The following is a 19,178-nucleotide window of genomic DNA, read 5'->3' on the forward strand; positions in this document are numbered from 1 at the left end:
GACAAGAGGGCAGATCGAAGATAACAGATTTGGCGTCTCTGTATTGACAGAGAACAGATCAAAGATAGTAGATTTGGCGTCTCTGTATCGACGGGGAGCAGATCGAAGATGACAGATTTGGCATCTCTGTATTGACAGAGAGCAGATCGAAGATGACAGATTTGGCATCTCTGTATTGACAGAGAGCAGATCGAAGATGACAGATTTGACGTCTCTGTATTAGCCGGGGAGCAGATCAAAGATAGCAGATCTGACATTCGTGAGTTTGCATCGAAGCAGATGACAGATTTGGCGTCTCTGTACTTGACGGGGTGCAAATCAAAGATATCAGCATGGAGTCTTTAAGTTTGTGGAAAACAGATTGAAGACTATGAAGTCGGGACCCGGTAAAGACCGGGCAAATTTGGTCCTTTTATAAATCTTTGCTCTATTCTTGTTACACAGTAATGAGCAAAGAGGGGCAGCTATAATAGGCCCAATTTGCCCGGGCTATTAAAAGTTAAAAAAAAACAGAATAAACTAAATAAAAAAAAATAAAGTTTTTTTATTAAACAAATCCATTTTACAAGGCCCACAAACACTTAAACCCAATTACACCCAAGCCTATACCGTAGCCCAAATACCTAAACTATCCAGTAGCCCATTACACCCTCAACCCAAAAGGCCCAAATCAGTTAGCAGGTTAGGAAACCCTAGGGTTTCCAGAAGCTTCACGCCGCAAGCACTCCAATCGTCACGCCCTTTCGGCTCGCGCCATTCCAGTGACCTTTCATTGGCGCCATGACTCCAGCTCCGTATCGCTCCGTAATCGGTGCACGAATCAACGCCAGCGCACTCACTGCCGTGATATCCTCGCTGGTACCTGCAAAAAGGAAAGAACCACAGCAGAAAAGAGAAGCAAACATGGAAAAGAAATCAAAGATTTCTTTCCAAAATGTAATGATTCACAGAAGGCTATAAAAGCCTCTTCACTAATTTGTAAACGATAGGATTTTTTTTTATCAGATATAAAAACACAAAAATAGATTATGAATTTTTGGAAGCCTTGCTAAGGAACAAAGGTAATTCCTCTTGCTTTATTTCCTTTATTTACTTCTCGAATACCTGCATATCGTACACACAAAGCACTATAAAAATAATAAAAGAGGATTACCTTTTCGATTCGCTGAGAAAAGTGAAACTTTTCGAATCCCGACCGTCGTATGTGGCGGAGCTGGCAGCGGCGCGTGGGCGCCCAGGGACGGAGGCTCGACGGAGCTCCGAGGGTCTGCTCTCAGTCCTCTTTCAGAGGGTTTTTCTTTATTTTTTTTTAAAACGAGCTAAAAATGATTTTTAAGGCAAAAATTTGGCTTATATAGCCTCATAGAAACGGCGTCGTTTAGGCTTAAAATAATAGGCTTCAAAACGGTGTCGTTTCAAGGCCGAGGATCCGCGCCTTGACCCGCGACCAGGGAAGGATCCGCGTGTTTTTGCTTAAAGGGGTAACTGCCCAATTGGTCCTTTCGCATTTTCAGAAGTTATAATTTCGTTCAATTCAAACTTTAGTCCTATTTACTATCATAAAGCCTAGTTTGGGACGACGTCGTTTTGGGATTAGGGTCAAATTGCCCAGTGAATCCCTCAACTTTTAACGCGTGTTTCAATTGGGTTTAAAATTCATTTTATTTATTTAAAAATTAACCCTAGATTCTTATTTAAATTCAATTTTAATCCTTTTATATATATACATTTTACATACAATTTATTTATTTTAAATATTTTATATATATTAATTATTTTTATAAACATTATTTATACATGTAAAAATTATTATATATTATTTTTATTATTTATCGTGTTAGTTGTATTTTATTATATATATTATTCCTATATTATCTTCATTTTATTATATATTATTCTATTATTTATTATTTATTAGTACATATAATTAAAATTTTGTAAATTTTTATTAAATAATACATATATCATTATTAAATATTTAATATTTAATATCTAATGTTCTTAAATTTACTATAAAATTTTGTTCCTATTTAACATATTATTATTTTTATAAATATATTAAGTTATTATATCATATAGTATGTTTTATATATATATTAATCGTTTAAAAATTCTCCTTTATCATTTTTATATTATTTTAAATATTTTTAATTATATATATATATATTTTTACTTATATTTTATATATGTTCATAAATTGTTTATTTATTTTTGTATTTTTTATTTAGTATTGTTTTAGTAGGTTAATTTTTATCTCATAAATTATTTGTTATTTTTATATTATTTATTGTTTTTATATATTCGCATGAAAATTGATTATTTATGTTGATTTAAGTTATATTTGCATGAAATATTATTATATATGTAATTTATGTTGTTATATTCATTATTTTCTATGTTATATTTTGCATGAAATATTAATGCATGTATATTTATGTTATTTATATCTGCATGAAAGGTTAATGTATATTATATAATATATGTTGTTATTCATCATTTTCTATATTATAGTTGCATGAAATGTTAAAGCATGTAGTTTATATTGTTTAGTATTGATATCTTGTAATATGTCAAACGCATCATTGTTATTAAAGTTTATATTTCATTTAATCCAAAAGAATTTTAAAAAAAATAAGGCAATGTTTTTGGTATTTAGGAATTCGGGAAGTAGTGCCCTAACATACTGGGTTGCGATTTCCCGTTTGTCTAAATGTCTAAAAAACATCCTTCAAAATAAATTTTGTAAATCACAAGATGATTTCAGTTACGAAAGTATAGGAATATCGTGTCCAATCATGCTGGATGTGATGTTCGTACTCTTTTGAAGTGAAGGAATCTTGATTTTCAACTCAAATTATTATGGTTTTAAAAAGAGATCTTATTTCTAAATTCCATCAAACTTTTGACATTAAGACAAAACTATTCAATTTGGTACCAATTTTGGGCGCTGCGAGGGTGCTAATCCTTCCTCGTACGTAACCGACTCCCGAACCTGTTTTCTCACAATTTCGTAGACCAAAATGTTTTATAAGGTGATCCAATCACACTTAAAAAGGTTGGTGGCGACTCCCGTTTTCAAAATACTCTCTTTGAAAAAAAGGTTTCGACATTTATAGCTTCCAACAAAAACCTTTCAACATGTTCACATCCACCTATATAAAAACATGAATATTCAACCTAAATCAAGTTTATAAGACTTTAAGTATTCAAAAGGCATAACATTTATAAAATTGCACGGGGAAACTTTTTTCTCCCCACCCCCTCGCCTATATAAATGAGAGTTTCCCTCCCCCTACTCCATCATCTCTCTCGTCCATTGTCTCCTTTAAATTATTAGTTTTTTTATTTTGGTTGCATGTTAAAATTTATGGGTTTAAAGATTTATTTATCTTCTTTTCTTTGAGGGAGACGTAGTCAGAGTTTTAAGTTGTGTTTAGGTTTACAGTGATGTCGTAGAGCTCGATGACCTACAAATTTCATCTATTGTATAAGGATGGAGCCATCTCCTGAGAATTCGGGATCGAATTGCAACTTAAGGTCTCAGTTTGTAGTGATTATACAATTATGGGTTAAAGGGTAAGTAGGTCTTCAATTTTACAAAAGTTATGTTGTCAAGGGATGGAATATAATCGGGTCCCTAGCTGGCAGTGGTTATGCGGCCATGGGATCGAGTTTCACCCCATTAGAGGAGGATGTTTTATAAAACCTATATAGAAGTCTAAGATCATAGTCATAGTGAAAAGCACAAGGACCTTACAATATAATCAACTTAGTTGTTTTCTCCACCAAAGATGTTGAGCCCGTTACTATAACCTGTGACAAAGCGGCCCCGATTCGCGTTTCATCTTTTCTACACCGCACAATAACTCCTCCCTATTGGAAATCTTGTTGCCTCCAACTCTATCATAGGTTATAGTAATGGGCTCACCGCCTTTAGTGGAGACGAATAAAATGAATTAATTGATTATACTAGAAAGCCTCTATATTTTTTGCTATGACTATGATCTTAGACTTCTGTATGAGTTTTACAAAGCATCCTCCTTTGATGAGGTGAAACTCGATGTTGTGCCCGCATAACCACTGTCAACTAGAGCCCCAATTATACCCATCGCTTGACAGCATAACTTTTATAAACTTGAAGCTTTAGTTACAGTTCAACCCGTGACCATATAATTATCGTCAACAGGAATTTTGAGTTGCAATGAGATTCGACTTCTCATGTGATAACTCCATACTCATATAGCATAAAAAATTTGTAGGTCACCGAGCTCTACGACATCACCATAAATTTAAACATACCTTAAAATTATAACAATATCTTTTAAAAAATATTTTTTATGATTTTTATTTTTTAAAAAATCTTTGGTGATGTGATAAAATGTCATGTCAGCATAATGTATGCATAGCTACTTTGTATCGTACGATTGCTCTATCAGCCTAATCAACGAAATATAACAATCAAATTTGGTCAACACTAACGAAGAGGCTTGATTGATTAATTTTTCATTCTTTAAGGGCTCAATTGGGTGCTAAATTTTGTTGAGGGCTTAATTGGTTTTTTTTTATACTAAGGATTTTTTTATTGGTAAGCCTAAAATTACAAAAATATATGAAAGTGTAAAAAAATTTAAAAATATTATAAATGACTCAAAAATTAAAAATTATTAAAATAAAATTATAAAAATTATATGAATTAAAAATAAAAATTTAAAAATATATGAATTAAAAATAAAAATTTAAAAATATGGAAAATTTTAAAATATAGAAAATTATTAAAATTATTATAAATATATAAAAGTGTAAATAATCATAATATTTTTTAAAGAAAATTATATAAAATTACAAAAAAATCAAAATTTTAAAAATATTTACATCTTTATATACAACCTCGGTTGTCACTTGAATTCTTAACCTATTTTTCTACCTTAATTTGCATTTCAAAATCTACCATTAACAATGGACAATGAAGGTGTAAGCTTTGAGGAGGTTCACAATATATGAACACAATAGATAACTTCAAGGGACAAATAATGGTTAGTGTGCAAAAAATTGTTTATATATATATATATATATATATATATATTTCAAATGTTTTTAGTTTGTTTTATAATTTTATGCTTTTAATGATATTTTTAAAATTTTATTAAAGTTTAATATTTTGTATTTTTAAATTACTTTTTCATAATTCATATAATTTTATAATTTTTACACTTTTATAATATTTTTAATTATTTTTGCACTTTTATATATTTTTATAGTTTTTTAATTTGTAATTTTTTAAAATATTTTTAAGATTTTAAATATAAAATATCATATTTTGCCATGTGGTACAATCTTAAAGTGTCATATAGCGAAAACAACTCTAAAAAATAACAATTACCCTTTTATGGTTGCTGGTTAACTTTAATCATTATAGAGCTTAATTAATTGTAATTTTAAAATTCAGGAACTTGAAAAGTATAGGAATTTAATTGGTTTTTTGAAAAATTGAAGAGCTTATATACCCTTACGTTATTTTTGTCGTTTTTAATTACTTTTTTTATAGCATTATTGTGTAAAGAATCAGATATTATTAGATTTATTTTTTAGCTTATTGAATTGCCAAAGGTAAATGTTATTATTAAGGTTAAGACGAATTTAGAAAAAAATTTAATGGATTAAAATTAAATTATAATATTTTAAGAGGTTAAAATATAATTGTTAAAGTATTTAAATTTTAAATTAGTTGTGATTTTTTCTTGAATTATTCTATTTATGTTATCCATTACATTATTTATATTTATATATTTTTTATTACTGCTAGGAATAATTTGAGAAAAGTAACTTACACTTTATTTTTGACATGTTTTTTATCATTTGGACTTCTGTTTTGTGTTCATAATATAACTATTCGAAGGAAATTAAAAAATCTAGCTAAAATTATTGTATGACTCAAGCCCAAAAATGTTAGGAAGGCACCCAAAAATTAGGGGTGAATATTCGATTGAGTAAAAAAATTTCAAGTTAGTTGAGTTGACGAATCCTATTTTAGCAACCAAACTCAATTTGAATTTTTTTCTAATCGGATCAAATCAAATCAAAAAATTTTAAGTCAAGTCGAGTCGAATTAGTGAATCCTATTATTTATATTTAATATTGTGTTTACATGAACCGATTATTTAACTAGTAAACAAAGTATAAAATTATTTAACTATATAAACAATATAATGATTTTACCTTTTAACTTAATGAGTAAACATTTATCAAAACAATGTAGTTTTGTCTAATTTAATGATTTTGACTTTTAACTTTAGAAAAGGTAAACATTCATCAAAATGGTGTAGTTTTTCCTTTTCTTTTTTGGATTTTTGGATAACTCGAATTTTGTAATTCATATTCGAGTTAAAACAGAAAACTTAATTTTTTATTCGAGTTGATCAAAATAACTTGATTAACTCAAATAACTCGAACTATTTAATTCAAAATTTGAAAATTTTATCAAGTTTTTCGAATTGAATCGGATTTTGCTTACCCCTACCAAAAACGATATGAAAATTTGACACGAAAATTACCGAAAAACCTAGAAAAAAATTTGCTTTATGAATTCAAGAAAAATTTTGTATTTTCTCCATTATATTATTTCTACCCTATAAATATACATTACTAGGGGAGACAGGGATATCTCGAACTTTATTTGATTTTGCATTTTATTTTCTTTATGGCTTGTTAAACTCTTTTTTTCTAGTTGAAGTAATATTCAGAATTTGATTATACAAGTTTGTAAGATCAAATTGCTTTGAACCTTTCTTTGCTCTTTGGTGTTTATATGTCTTCTGATTTAATTACAATTGTTCAGGTTTGTTAACTATTCAGTCAATATTTGATAGCTTAAAATAATTGTTTTGTCAATTAAATAATTAGTCGATTGATTGATTTCTAATATTTGTGACAACTATATGATTATTTGTGTAGTGTGAGTATACAATCTAACTTAAATAAACCTTGATTATGCATTTCTTAGTTACTATTGAGCCTCTTTCGTTCTCAAGGATATTGATAAATTAAATTCCTAAGCGATTGTTATAGGATTGTTTGTCAATAAAGAAAATAATTAATGACAATTATCTTGATTAGCAAGAAAGTATGAATAAATTAAGTTACTAGGTGATCATCGGCATCTATAACTAATTTATTAAAAGATACTAAATTTATCTTTGTATCAATAATCAAACCTTTAATCAAACAAAGAATTTACTTTGACTATAGTTTTATCTCATTGATTTTTCTAAAATTTTAATTATTGCTTTCTTTGCTTTTTCCAAATCTTAATTTTAATTTTTGAATTTTTCTTTATTTTATTTGTTTTAGTTGAAGGAGTAAAGTTACTTTAGATTTTTTGGATTCAACCATACTTATGGTTCCTACTAATTATGTTTTTCAAGTTTATTTTATTTTTGGCGGCTTTGAGTACAAACGGTGTCAATAATTTTATTATTTATCAATGGCTTAATAGTAAAAAAGGCCCTCAACAAAAAATTTAAAATTTAATTAAGTCCTTATGAAAAATTTTGCACTCAACTAAGCCTTTAATGAGGAAAAATTAATCGATTTAGCTCTTAAAGGGGAAAAATTAATCAATCAAGCCTTCCGTTAACATTGACCAAGTATGACCATTAAGTTTTTTTGACGTGGCTGATGGAACAATCGGACGAAGACATATGACATCTATGTGTATATCATATCATGTTAATGTTTCCCACGTCAACAAATATTTTTAAAAAATAAATAATCCTAAAAAGCAAATGATTTTTAAAATAAGTATTTAAAATTTGATCATAATATAACAAATTTATCTCGCTTTTATGTAAATGTATAAATGTTGAGGTCGAATTTGTTGAATTTTTTAGAATTAATGCCAAAATGATTAAATATGTAAATATTAAAGGTTAAATTTATTATTATAACAATTAAAATTATGTACAATTGAGGAAATATATTAATTCCGAGATTAATTACCCTTAGTTGCTCACTTTTAAAATTGTTAAGGATTAAATTGCTTCAATTTGTTTTGAGAGGGACTATTTTATTTAATTTTGAGGGATTGTTTAAGTTCTTTTATTTTTTAAAATGTCTGGATAGAAAAGCCGAACCGAAAAGTCCCGCTCGAAGATTTCGCATGGGCCGGTCAGCCCATTCAAGTGAAGAGGGAATTCATTCCTCCATTTTTAGGGTTTTAAAGCCGTAACCGATTGCCGCCAATAATCTTCCCGTTTCCTCTGGAAGTGTAAAAGCTATGTCGACGGGGATGTCTAAATTGGGAGAGAAACCAGAAGCAGAACCGAACGATGCAGTGGATTATGAAGATGAGGAAGAAGACTTGTCGTGGTCATCCGATTCTGAAATCGTCGAGGCATTGGATTATTTGGATTCCAAGGTCGATGACGAGTTCATTGATAGTTCTTTCACGCTTGCGTCGAGGCGGCCTAACGCTCACGGCGGTGTTCACTCTAGGCCTAATTCGTCCGCTCTTCAACCTCTCTCCAACCGTAACCAGAAGTTCTCTAATCATATTCGAGCTTCCCCTTTAGAGGTAAAAATACATTGTCACGATCATTTAAGCTTATTATTATTATTATTATTATTATTATTATTATTATTATTATTATTATTATTATTATTTTGTTTCTTCCAATTGGATTACTGAATGAATGGTGTAGGAGTGGGAAGGGAGGATAAATGTTGGAATGTCGAACTCGGTTACAACTGCAATTCGTGAAAGTGTTCGTGAAATGGCCATTGGTAAAACTAAAACTACTGAGAAAGCTGATCGTGCAACTGTTGAGCAGGTGAAATTACTCGTAGTTGATTGCTCTGAAGATTTTGATGATTTTTTCTTATTAGTTACTAGTATTTTGGAAGATTGAGCTCATCATGAAGTTGTTCTGCAGGCTATTGATCCAAGAACTCGTATGGTTCTGTTTAAAATGCTTAACCGCGGTGTGTTTCATGATATCAACGGCTGCATTTCAACTGGAAAAGAAGTATGTAATGTGATGTTATTGTTAGATGTTAATTGTTCATGCTTCAGTTTGTAAAATCATAGTCTGATGAAATCACGTGATATTTAGTTCGTTCTTTGAACAGGCAAATGTATATCATGCAACAAAATCTGATGGTCAGGAACTAGCAATCAAAGTATATAAAACTTCTGTTTTGGTTTTCAAGTAAGTGGTGTTTTGATTAGATAATTAGACTTCAAACCTTTTCAATTTTGTCCCAACATTATAGAACATTCCCCCTTTTAATGTGTTAAGAATTAGTGAAGAATTGGTGAGATGAGGGCACTGGATGTAAGCATAATTGTTCCTTTCCATTTGGTGGTATTGTTTTTGGATGAATGTTCTTGATTTCATCATAGATGTTAGCTTGCACTTGTGGTCTTCTATTCCTTATTTGATGTAGCATATCACTTTGTGAGATCTGCTGTTGTATTTTATTTTTCTACAATATTAGATCCCGTGTTTTCATGCCAAAATTTTTGCATGTTAAAAATTGTAATCAATTGGTTTCTGATAATAACTCAAGGGATCGAGATCGATATGTACAAGGTGATTACCGGTTCAGATATGGTTATTGTAAGCACAATCCTAGAAAAATGGTGAAGACATGGGCTGAGAAAGAAATGAGGAATCTTATGAGGTAAAACAAAATTTTAATTATTTCCCGTTTACCTTTGATTCTGTGAACAGATATACATGACTAATTATGTGTGCATCGTTTTGCTTGCTTTTTCATGAGTGGAGATGTTTGTTTTGAGTTGCAGGCTTAAGGCTGCAGGAATTAGATGCCCAATTCCATTACTTTTGAGACTTCATGTGCTTGTCATGGAATTCATAGGTAGTATGAGTTTTTAATTATTATTGCTTTAATTCTCTTCAATGATCAGGACATAGAGAATGGTTTTACATTTTTTAATGCTTTTGTACGAGTTTTGGGTACTAACTGCTAAAACTATGTTACAGGAAAAGCTGGTTGGGCTGCGCCTCGTCTTAAAGATGCGGCATTATCTTTAGACAAGTTGCGTGAATGTTATGTGGAGGTGTGTCCTTATGTTAAGCTACGGTCACATTATCTTGAGCTACTCAAAAGTTTATAAGTTATATTACTGTAGTTTTCTTTTTTTTCTCTATATGCTGACTTCTTGGCTATTTTCCCTAGATGATAGTAGCAATGCGGACATTATACCAGAAATGCAAACTAGTACATGGAGATCTTAGTGAATATAACATACTATTTTATGAGGTGATGGCTAACTTTTTTCAATTCCTTGCAACTGAAAACAATTTTCTTTGTGCTTTGATCTGGCTATCTTCTTAGCAAAAACAATAGGCAAAGAGGAAAAAGGGATCTCTAAGTTAACTTTTGTTCATTTGAAAATTTTCCACTTTACAGGGTCACTTATACATAATTGACGTCTCTCAAGCGGTTGATCTTGACCACCCACATGCCCTGGATTTTTTACGTGAAGATTGTATTCACGTTTCTGTATGTTTATTTTCTCTCTTTAGAAATTTTTTGTTTATCACTTTTTCTTTTTGTATGATTAATATTTATTGGATGTGAGATTGTAACATTGACTAACAGGGTGACTGTAAGAGTTAATCAGTCATTGCCTGGTGCAGGATTTCTTTAAAAAACATGGTGTAGCTGTCATGACAATCCGAGAGTTATTCGACTTCATAGTGGATCCAACTATCACGGATGGCTCTGTGGATAGTTATTTGGAAGAGGTTTGCCTTTTATATCTGAGTTCATACTTTTCCTATAAATTTAGAATGATCTCCATTTTCACGCTTCTGCACTGATATCTTATTTCAGGTGCAGCAGAAGATTTTAGCAAGAGGAGACATGTCCGTGGAGGATGAAATTGCAGATTCTGTGTTCGTTCAGGTTTGTTGAATGATAATCTAATAAAGCCTACTGTTCCATGGAGCGTATCTAAGTTCCTCCTTTTCATAACAAAGGGCTTTATGTCAGCCCTCCTGCTTCAGTTTATTACCAGCTTTTTTTAGATCTTCTGCTAAGATTCTTTTAATGTCATTCGACATTGAAGTCCACAAAAGACTTTCTGTAGTGTCTTCAGCTATTAATGCTTGCTCTAGAAGCTCTCCTCTGTTTGCATACAGGATATTTTGAGAATTTATGATCTGCTTTTTGCAGTTAAATCATTACAATATCAAGATTTTGTTCATCTCCAAGGAGTGATAAATGTTCTAATTTGCTTTTCGGATGTATCAAAAATCAAGTTATTATATTTCTCAAACTGAGCTATATTACAGATTGAAAATTTCGGTTTTGAGGGGTTAAATGTGTATTCTGAAAGGGAATGCATCATACTTTCAATAAAAGATAGAAGATCCGGTTGTCTAAATTCTTTTGGTGAATATTAACTTCATGGTTATTTTGTTCCTTTTCTTCAGACATATATTCCCAAGACATTGGATCATGTCAAGAATGTCGAGGAGGATGTAATACGGATAACCAGTGGCAAGGACACCGGAGACTTATATTATAAGACAATTACAGGACTAAAGGAGGCTCTCCCTAAAGATCAATCTTCACCAATGGAGAAGCAGCAAGGGGATACTAACACAAGACCTGTAGAAGGGTCTATGGGAAATCCATCCGGCCATTCTAATTCTCAGGAGAGCGAGTCTGAATCTGAGTCCCCATCTGGTTCTGAAACAGATGGGGATGAAGAGAACTTGAGTGGCTCAGAAGGTAAGGGTCCGTTATCTGACAGTTCGGCACAACTTGACAAGAAAGCTGCTAGAAAAGAGAATAAAAAGAAAGTCAAAGAGGAGAAGAGGGAGGCTCGAAAGACGAAAGTGCCAAAAGCCGTAAAGAAAAGAAAGAAGAAATTGGCCAAAGCCCACAAGACCAGGTAGTCTTCCTCCATTGAAGGCTTCAAACTTGGGTGAAAGCTTAAAAGGACAAAAGGTATTTTTGCAGAAGGCAAACTATGGAAGTTAAATCAACTGAGTTACAACCGTCTTATGGAGCACTGATAACTTGTTTTACCCCTTTTTCACCATTAGCATCGATTTTGTAAATCATTATGCTTTGGACACTCATGCATGCATTTATATGCAACTTTTACAGCCAAGGAATCTTATGCAATTCAATTTTTTCCACAATCAAACTTCAATTCATTACTTGTTATATATGTTTGCATTATATATTTATTTTTAAAGTAATTTTGTCCAATATTTGTGTCCCAATGTTCTAAATTTATTAAATAATTTTTGAAATATTAAATATAGTTTTTTTTTGTGTGGCTAAAGTGTCTTTAAAGTCTTTGAATTTAAAAAGAAAATTAATTAAGTCTTTATATTTTTTTACTCAATTGAGTTTATGAATGTCAAATTTTAATTAATTAAGTTTTTTATCATTAAAGTTAATGGTCAATTGTTAAAAATAACAGAAGATATTGTAAGGGGTTGTTTTTGCCGTTGAAATTGTGTCATGTAGTAAAATCTATTATTTTATTTTAAAAATATTAAAATTATCATAAAAATAAAAGAAATATGAATTCAATATGCAATGTCCGATTGAATTCAATATGCAATGTCCGGTTGAATTCAATATGCAATATGGATAATGAATTTTAATTTTGTTTTTATTATTTAATTTTTATTTGATTTAATTTTATAAATTAAAATATAATTATCAATATATGTAAATATAAAATACATAAATAATTATATTAGTTTAATTAAAAATATATCAATACATTTATTTCTTTTATTTAATTATCTAATATAAAAAATAAATTGATGTTTATTTATTTAAATGTATGTAATTAACTAAAAATAAAAATTTATGTGTACATTTGACTACAATCAAAGTTACATACGTATATTAAATTAAATTGATTTGATGTATTAATAAATTTGAGAATATATAGTTTATAGTCATCATCCGGGTTAGAGGGCTGACCTAGCCTTAACCTGGACAGAGCTTTAGGCAAAAAAATTCAAAGTTACTATCCGACCCGATCGGATCCATATACACCTCTAGAGTGGGTGGTTTCAAGAACCCAAAGTGGTTGGTTCGCAGCCATCATGAACACAGGCCAAGACATCTCGGTAGTCCCTGGAAATGGTGAAAGAATCATACACATTTCCATCACTGCTTTTCTTGTATTCAAAGAGGAGAGATGAGTGATTGTATGCAGTCAACTTCACGAAACCAAAATCTGAATCTTTGTATAGACTCCATGAAGTCTGGGTAGGACCAAACCCTGATAAATGGCTCCCTCCCCCACCAACCACTACGTGAATCGTTCCATTTACAATACCTGAATAGTGTGATTTTCCGACATGCATGCACTGCCCCTGCATTTTTAGAAACATTAGAACTGTAAGAAAGTTGAAAACTTTGAACTTTGAATCTCAGAAGGGGACTGAAGGCTAGGTATAAAGGATCTGGTCTCAGATGATAAGATTCGAACTCCAACATTCCAACTTAGCCAAACTTATAGGACCCTACCGGGTGACTTTCAGACTTATATATTGATTAAATGCTATGATGATAGGTTTTGGCCATACCTGGTAAACCGGGCAAGTTCTTTCATAGTTATGGATATGTCCAAAAAATGCAATGTCGACTTTGTACTTCTGCCAAAGTCCTTGCAAGCTTTCCCTTCCCATGGGCTCTCCAAATGAGGCATCTTTCCAATAACTTGAGGAATAACCAAGAACACGATGAGCAACAAATATTAACCAGGGCTGCTTTCTCCGGTCTGCCGACGCTAGGCACTTCTCGATGAACTTGTACTGCTCAGAACCTTCCCTCCAATCATGTTCACTGTCAGCTATACAGAAATGGAACATGCCATAGTCTGTTGAATACCTGTAAAGAACCGGTAATCTGACTTAAACAGATTCCTTTCAGGAGACTACAACATGCATACACGAAAGATGGTCTCGAATCTTGATGTTGCGTACAAACTTAGCTTCCATTAACAATTTATATTGTATTTCTGGTAAATTACTTACCAAAATTTAGCTCTGTTCTCAGCAGGAACATAAAACATGGTCTCAGCTACAACACCACACTCACCACCAGAATCGTTTCCGTCGTAGAACGACCCAGAGTTGGGTGCATCGCGTTCATGATTGCCGCTAAACGAAAAGAAGTAATCTTAGTTAGGATCCAATATAAGCACTTTGCTAATAACTGCAAAGTAATTCTCAAGTGTTACAAAGAGTTCATGCTAATTGACCATTGCAAACCTTGCAATCATATATGGCACAGTTGATGCAATGCGCTCAACCTGTGATGTGAACTGGTCCCACTGTGAGATATACCCATTTGCATATGTAATGTCCCCTATATGAAAAACTATGTCAATGTTTTTCAAGTCCTTGATTAGTTGATCCGTGGTGTTAAGTGATCCTGGCTGATAATTACTGTATTCGTTTGAACCATCTCGTTCGGCCTGAAACGTGTTAAAACAATTATAAAATCTCTTCATATTTTATGCACTATGCTGCAATTAAGTGCCAAATAACATTCAATACAGTTGAAATGATGATATTTGAGTTTTATACATTGAATGAGTTCTTTGATTACAATGGGAGGTTAGGAAGCAACAACTGAAAGTTGAATGTGGTTAGTTGAGAAGCATTTGGGGATAGAAGTTTTGTTACTATATTGCAGGACAAATGCAGCACAGGTACGCTCAAAATTTTTTTCTAAGTTCATATATTTGGAGGATTGTGCTCTCACCCATGTCTGAATATGTGTTGAATACAGATGTCAACATGGTACTTCAAGAAGAAAGATTGTATAAAACCAAGACTTTGGTAAGAAAATGTAAATTGATTGTTCTTCGTTTTCCTACTTACTAGAAGGCATGCCAGATTTATTACCTTTCCCATGTCTCCAAATATTACAACCCGCTGTAATGAATCCTGCCCTGGATATGGTGAAGATTTGAATGAGTAGCTCTTGCTCCAGACAAAAGAACCATCTACCAACTTATGTCCAAGCTTATAAGTGTACCTAAAAGCAAAAATAAACACAGTATTAGGAACACATTTGTTCATTGATCATTTCTCTGAGACAAGATGTCAGTTGTGGTGCATACACAGAGCTTGGCCACAAATCCTTTAGGAAACTTGTATGAATGAAACCAGGATCGCGCCAACCAACTGTTCGGGCTGGCGGAGCTGCATTTTATCATCAGAATGTTGTTAGATTCTGAATACCTCTTGAAACATTCCAAACTAAGAATATAAACTAATTATAAGCTTCACTTAAACTTCGTTATATATTATATAGTTTTGATCTATGTCCTTGTGAATTCTATCAAGAAGTTTACAAATCTTTCACTTCCATAGTCAAGGAAAGATGTATTATACCGCACATATCATTTTGATGAAATGTCAATGTTCCTGCAGGAGATCGAGTTTGGGATTCTCCTTTCATACCCCACTCAACGAAAGGTACAGCTTCGATAACATTATAGCCACTAGCCCAAGTCACTGTCATCTATATAAAGTTGTAAGGGAATCAAGGTCAGACATGGATAAAGAGATGATTAGTCAGTGCAGGCCGTAGGACATGGATTGGTTTTTACCTTGACTTGATATCAAAGTCCAAAAATCATGAAAATCGACATAAAGAAATGAACTTACTTCATTCCAAGATTTCCCTTGTGAAAGCCGTGGATAAAGTGGTGCCTTTGGGTTAGCAAAACTTATAACATTTGAAACAGCCACCAGTTTTGGCTGCAAGAAATGATCAGTCAAAGAATGGGTGAAATCTGCTAAAGCCAAGTCACAAGGAAGGTCACATGCGTAGACATACATCGGATAATCCGCCAGAAAATAATGCAAACGAAAAATCTTCCCGTTGATTGATCAATTGGAACTTTAACGAAGATTTGCCAGTCTTTTTGTAATCAGCATCGGAATCATTGGCATATTTGTACTGGAAACCACAGATTGTTTAAGGTGTATGGTCTCAATATTAGGCTGAAGAACAAACAATGCTACATATCAATAATACATACCTTTATTGGGGCTGAACATATATCAGGAAACTGTTCCATATCATCACTGGGTTGACAGATAGACGAGCTGCCATTAATGAATTCCTTTAGTCTACAAATCTAGAATGATGAATAGAAGAAAATTTCTTGTATGAATTTATTAAAAGAGAAGAATATGATGAACAAGTTTGAAATTTACCTGAAATTTGCAGGAGAGAAGACAGCAATCCAATCATCCTCAGAAGGTTTCGGACATTCAATTTCTACAGTTACCCAATCAGAATCTCCCCCCTAAAAGCAAACCAAGTTATAAGCAATCCATATATCTCAGCTGCTTGGAAGTTAGAACACCATGCTTCAGATTTTGAGCAAACCATGAATCTAAAATTATCGCCTACGTTGCTCCAACTCTTCATTCTTCTCGAAGTGCCCATGTTGAACACTCATGTCTCACACATATTCAGGCATGTGAATAAGGATATGACACTCCAAAGACTCACATAATGCATGGAATAACTTTTAAAAGAATTGAACATGCTCATGTGAGACACATAAGACAATCCGAATAGCAAAACTATCACCCTATAAAACATCAGAAATTCTTGCATTAGTTTAGTAAGGGTGTGGCAACCAGTTGGTAAAATGAAGTTGTGCTTTTGATTGAGGTCATAGGTTCAAAATAAAACTATTCCAAATAGAACTTGGGAAAGGAGAGTGGGTCGAGAAGATTGGCATTCATCAATCAGTGCATTTAGTGAAAATTACTTCACCATATTACCAGATTTTTCATTTTCCCTAAGATGGAATCGTGTTGTTGGCATATTCCAAATGGATGTGCGGTATACTATAAAAAGTTAAAAATTAGAGATCCGAGGCTGGATAGCATAGATCTCAACATCTCTTGTAACAGGTAACTTTGCTACTCTTGAATCTTAATGAAAGCAGATTCAAACTTCAAAGAGCTAAATTTGTATTAGATTGAAAATTTGAAATAGAACATCTAGAGCAGAAAGTAAAACTATAAAGACCGAGCTAGATTTTACCTTAGTCCCAAGAACAAGCGGGTGTGCTTTAACAGAAGCATTTTCATGAAGTGCATAGACTGCTTTATGAATGGCAATCTTGGACAATGGCTGGACGCCATCGCCATTCCCAGCATGAACCACTGCTGCAGTTCCTGAACCAAATTTCAAACACTGCGATAAGATCGACATTAATAGGAAAAGATATTCCATAGATAAGAAGCTCAAGCTCCTCATTTTCTCAGGTATCTCTTTTGGGAGTGACCAAAATGGTCGAAACCCACTATTTAAAATTCAAAATCCCTGAATATGACCACACACAAAAAAGGGGGATTGAAGGAAAAGATAAGCCGGCCATCGAAGATACACACTCACCTTACTCAGGTCAACTCACAATTTTATATTATGAATAATTATTGTTACATTAACTAAGCTTTAGTTTTGTCGATTTGTGCCCATAGTTTTCCGTTGAGAATAAGAACTGCCTGCTTTTTTTGCCAAAGACTTAAGGGATTAAATATCCAGTTTCTTCATCTAAAATCCGCATTAGAGTTGTTAATGAAGCAATTTCCTAGAACAAAAACAGCAGTTTGATAAGAGCTAACCTTCCAATAAATGATAAATAATTTAGATAAAATGAAATTGACTGATTGCCAACAAAAATAGAGCTTCTGCAATCCATAGCTGCTCTGAACTCAGAAAAGTTAAAAAGAAAAACACTCTAAGTTGAGAGGGTGCTTTGATTTTTTATTTTCTTTATTTTCCTTTGCAAGCCAAACGGAAGGTAAGTTTCAGTCCGACTTCAAAAACATTAACGTGGATGTAAAGTGTAGGGACTAATGAATGAACAAATTATCCCTCTTCGCTTTTCTAACAACTAGAAAAAATCGGAGGGAAATAGCGGTACTGGAGCGGGAGCCTATATCAGTCACTTAATGCTCAGTTCAAACTCTACTGTTTTCCCACTTTTGTTTCTGTTACCCCATTTTTAGCCTTTTTTTGTAACTAAGTTAAAAAAACGGTTGTATGTCACGCTAATCAGAATTTGTCAACCCATCATAATGTGCAATATGGAAATTATATTTATTTAAAATAAAAATATTAAATTTAAATTTAAAAAACCATCAACTTTAATTCACCATTAGCCGGATGATGGGCGTCGAAACCACCAAAAAATAATTCCTACAGAAATAACTCTAAATCGTAGCAAAGCGTAGTAGTAGGGTCGAGTCTACAAGGATTGAATGTTGTAATCAACTTCTATGTTTACTTATGAACAGAATGTTCATTGTGTCAAAGGTCGTGGCAAGAGTCGTGCCCACGACTCCAAACGTACCTGCAACAAAATAAACAAGTAATCGAGGAGGGGGGTTCGAGCATGTTTAGACAGTAAATAATCTATCGGTGTAAATAAACAATTAAATAATATTAGAAATAAATTTAGTTCGGGACATAAATTTAGAATTTTGTAAATAGAAATAATAAGCCTTAGCCTTAGACTCGGTAAATTCTGTATCAAGAATCGATCCTCGAGAATTAATTTTCTCCTCCAATGATAAGTTGGTTATAGCAGTTAAGAACGTTCTAACCACCAATTCTTCCTCTCGTAGATGGTCCTGGTACGACCTGCAAACCAATCCTTACTGATTATCTAATCGAGATACACGAGTTCCCAATTCAAGATTCCGGCAGCGTTGCATTCTAAAGAACCCAACTCGAATTAACGGCCTCAACCGTGTGGGTCGTTTAAACCCGATCACTGCTTCCTTGATTTGTTCTCAAAGATCCGAATACAGCACAACCGACTCGTTACTCCAACTGTCAGTAAACAGGACTCCAACCCAACGTGCACTTTAACTTGAAATCGAGTTTAACTTTAAGGGATGATTGGTCTATCCCAATACTTAAGAAAAAAATAAATACCGATTGGAAGGATTTTTAGCACGAATTCGTATTTCTCGATTCCCAATCAGAAAGAACACTGGCCTAAGGCTAAGATGAAATTTAGTGAAGCATGAAATTATTCATGCTTTGTAAACTTTGGGAAGTAGTTTGATGATTATGGTGAAGAAAGGAATAGAAAGGACTTGGAAAGAAATTAGCCCAATTTTGTAAAA

General features: G+C 32.6%; 2 protein-coding genes across 3 annotated transcripts; one reads left to right on the forward strand and one right to left on the reverse strand.

The window, feature by feature from the left end:
• Positions 1–8,097: 8,097 nt before the first annotated feature.
• Positions 8,098–12,181, forward strand: LOC108461821 (uncharacterized). Of its 2 annotated transcripts, none has more exons than XM_017761775.2 (12): positions 8,098–8,569; positions 8,697–8,825; positions 8,928–9,020; positions 9,124–9,203; positions 9,565–9,678; positions 9,803–9,876; positions 10,002–10,078; positions 10,198–10,281; positions 10,432–10,524; positions 10,662–10,769; positions 10,858–10,929; positions 11,460–12,181. In XM_017761775.2, exons 1-12 carry the CDS (start codon positions 8,273–8,275, stop codon positions 11,925–11,927), a joined length of 1,689 nt encoding a protein of 562 aa, XP_017617264.1. In that variant the 5' UTR covers positions 8,098–8,272; the 3' UTR covers positions 11,928–12,181. The 2 variants fall into 2 exon arrangements, with proteins under 2 accessions (XP_017617264.1, XP_052883362.1); XM_053027402.1 differs by having other exon boundaries at positions 8,431–8,569; positions 9,108–9,203.
• Positions 12,182–12,818: 637 nt separating this feature from the next.
• On the reverse strand, positions 12,819–18,019 carry LOC108466499 (probable inactive purple acid phosphatase 27). Its single transcript, XM_017766866.2, has 12 exons — positions 17,083–18,019; positions 16,239–16,330; positions 16,061–16,127; positions 15,856–15,978; positions 15,684–15,776; positions 15,408–15,537; positions 15,134–15,215; positions 14,916–15,048; positions 14,277–14,482; positions 14,040–14,165; positions 13,590–13,893; positions 12,819–13,376 (listed from the first exon to the last, which is right to left on the reverse strand). The coding sequence occupies exons 1-12, from the start codon at positions 17,296–17,298 to the stop codon at positions 13,071–13,073; spliced, it is 1,878 nt and encodes a 625-aa protein (XP_017622355.1). The 5' UTR covers positions 17,299–18,019; the 3' UTR covers positions 12,819–13,070.
• Between the last annotated feature and the right edge of the window lie 1,159 nt (positions 18,020–19,178).

This window comes from Gossypium arboreum, chromosome 1 (assembly GCF_025698485.1).
Source record: "Gossypium arboreum isolate Shixiya-1 chromosome 1, ASM2569848v2, whole genome shotgun sequence".
Classification (NCBI taxonomy): domain Eukaryota; kingdom Viridiplantae; phylum Streptophyta; class Magnoliopsida; order Malvales; family Malvaceae; genus Gossypium; species Gossypium arboreum.

What these genes read in the sequence shown, in the direction of transcription:
- LOC108466499 (XM_017766866.2), bottom strand. Translation starts at nt 17,298, where the DNA reads ATGAGGAGCTTGAGCTTCTTATCTATGGAATATCTTTTCCTATTAATG. An exon ending in TTTCTGGCGGATTATCCGAT is followed by an intron (nt 15,777 to 15,855) that starts GTATGTCTACGC and finishes CATTTCTTGCAG; the next exon opens with CCAAAACTGGTGGCTGTTTC. An exon ending in TATTTGGAGACATGGGAAAG is followed by an intron (nt 14,483 to 14,915) that starts GTAATAAATCTG and finishes AACACGTTTCAG; the next exon opens with GCCGAACGAGATGGTTCAAA.
- LOC108461821 (XM_017761775.2), top strand. Translation starts at nt 8,273, where the DNA reads ATGTCGACGGGGATGTCTAAATTGGGAGAGAAACCAGAAGCAGAACCG. An exon ending in ATCGTGCAACTGTTGAGCAG is followed by an intron (nt 8,826 to 8,927) that starts GTGAAATTACTC and finishes GTTGTTCTGCAG; the next exon opens with GCTATTGATCCAAGAACTCG. An exon ending in CAGATTCTGTGTTCGTTCAG is followed by an intron (nt 10,930 to 11,459) that starts GTTTGTTGAATG and finishes CCTTTTCTTCAG; the next exon opens with ACATATATTCCCAAGACATT.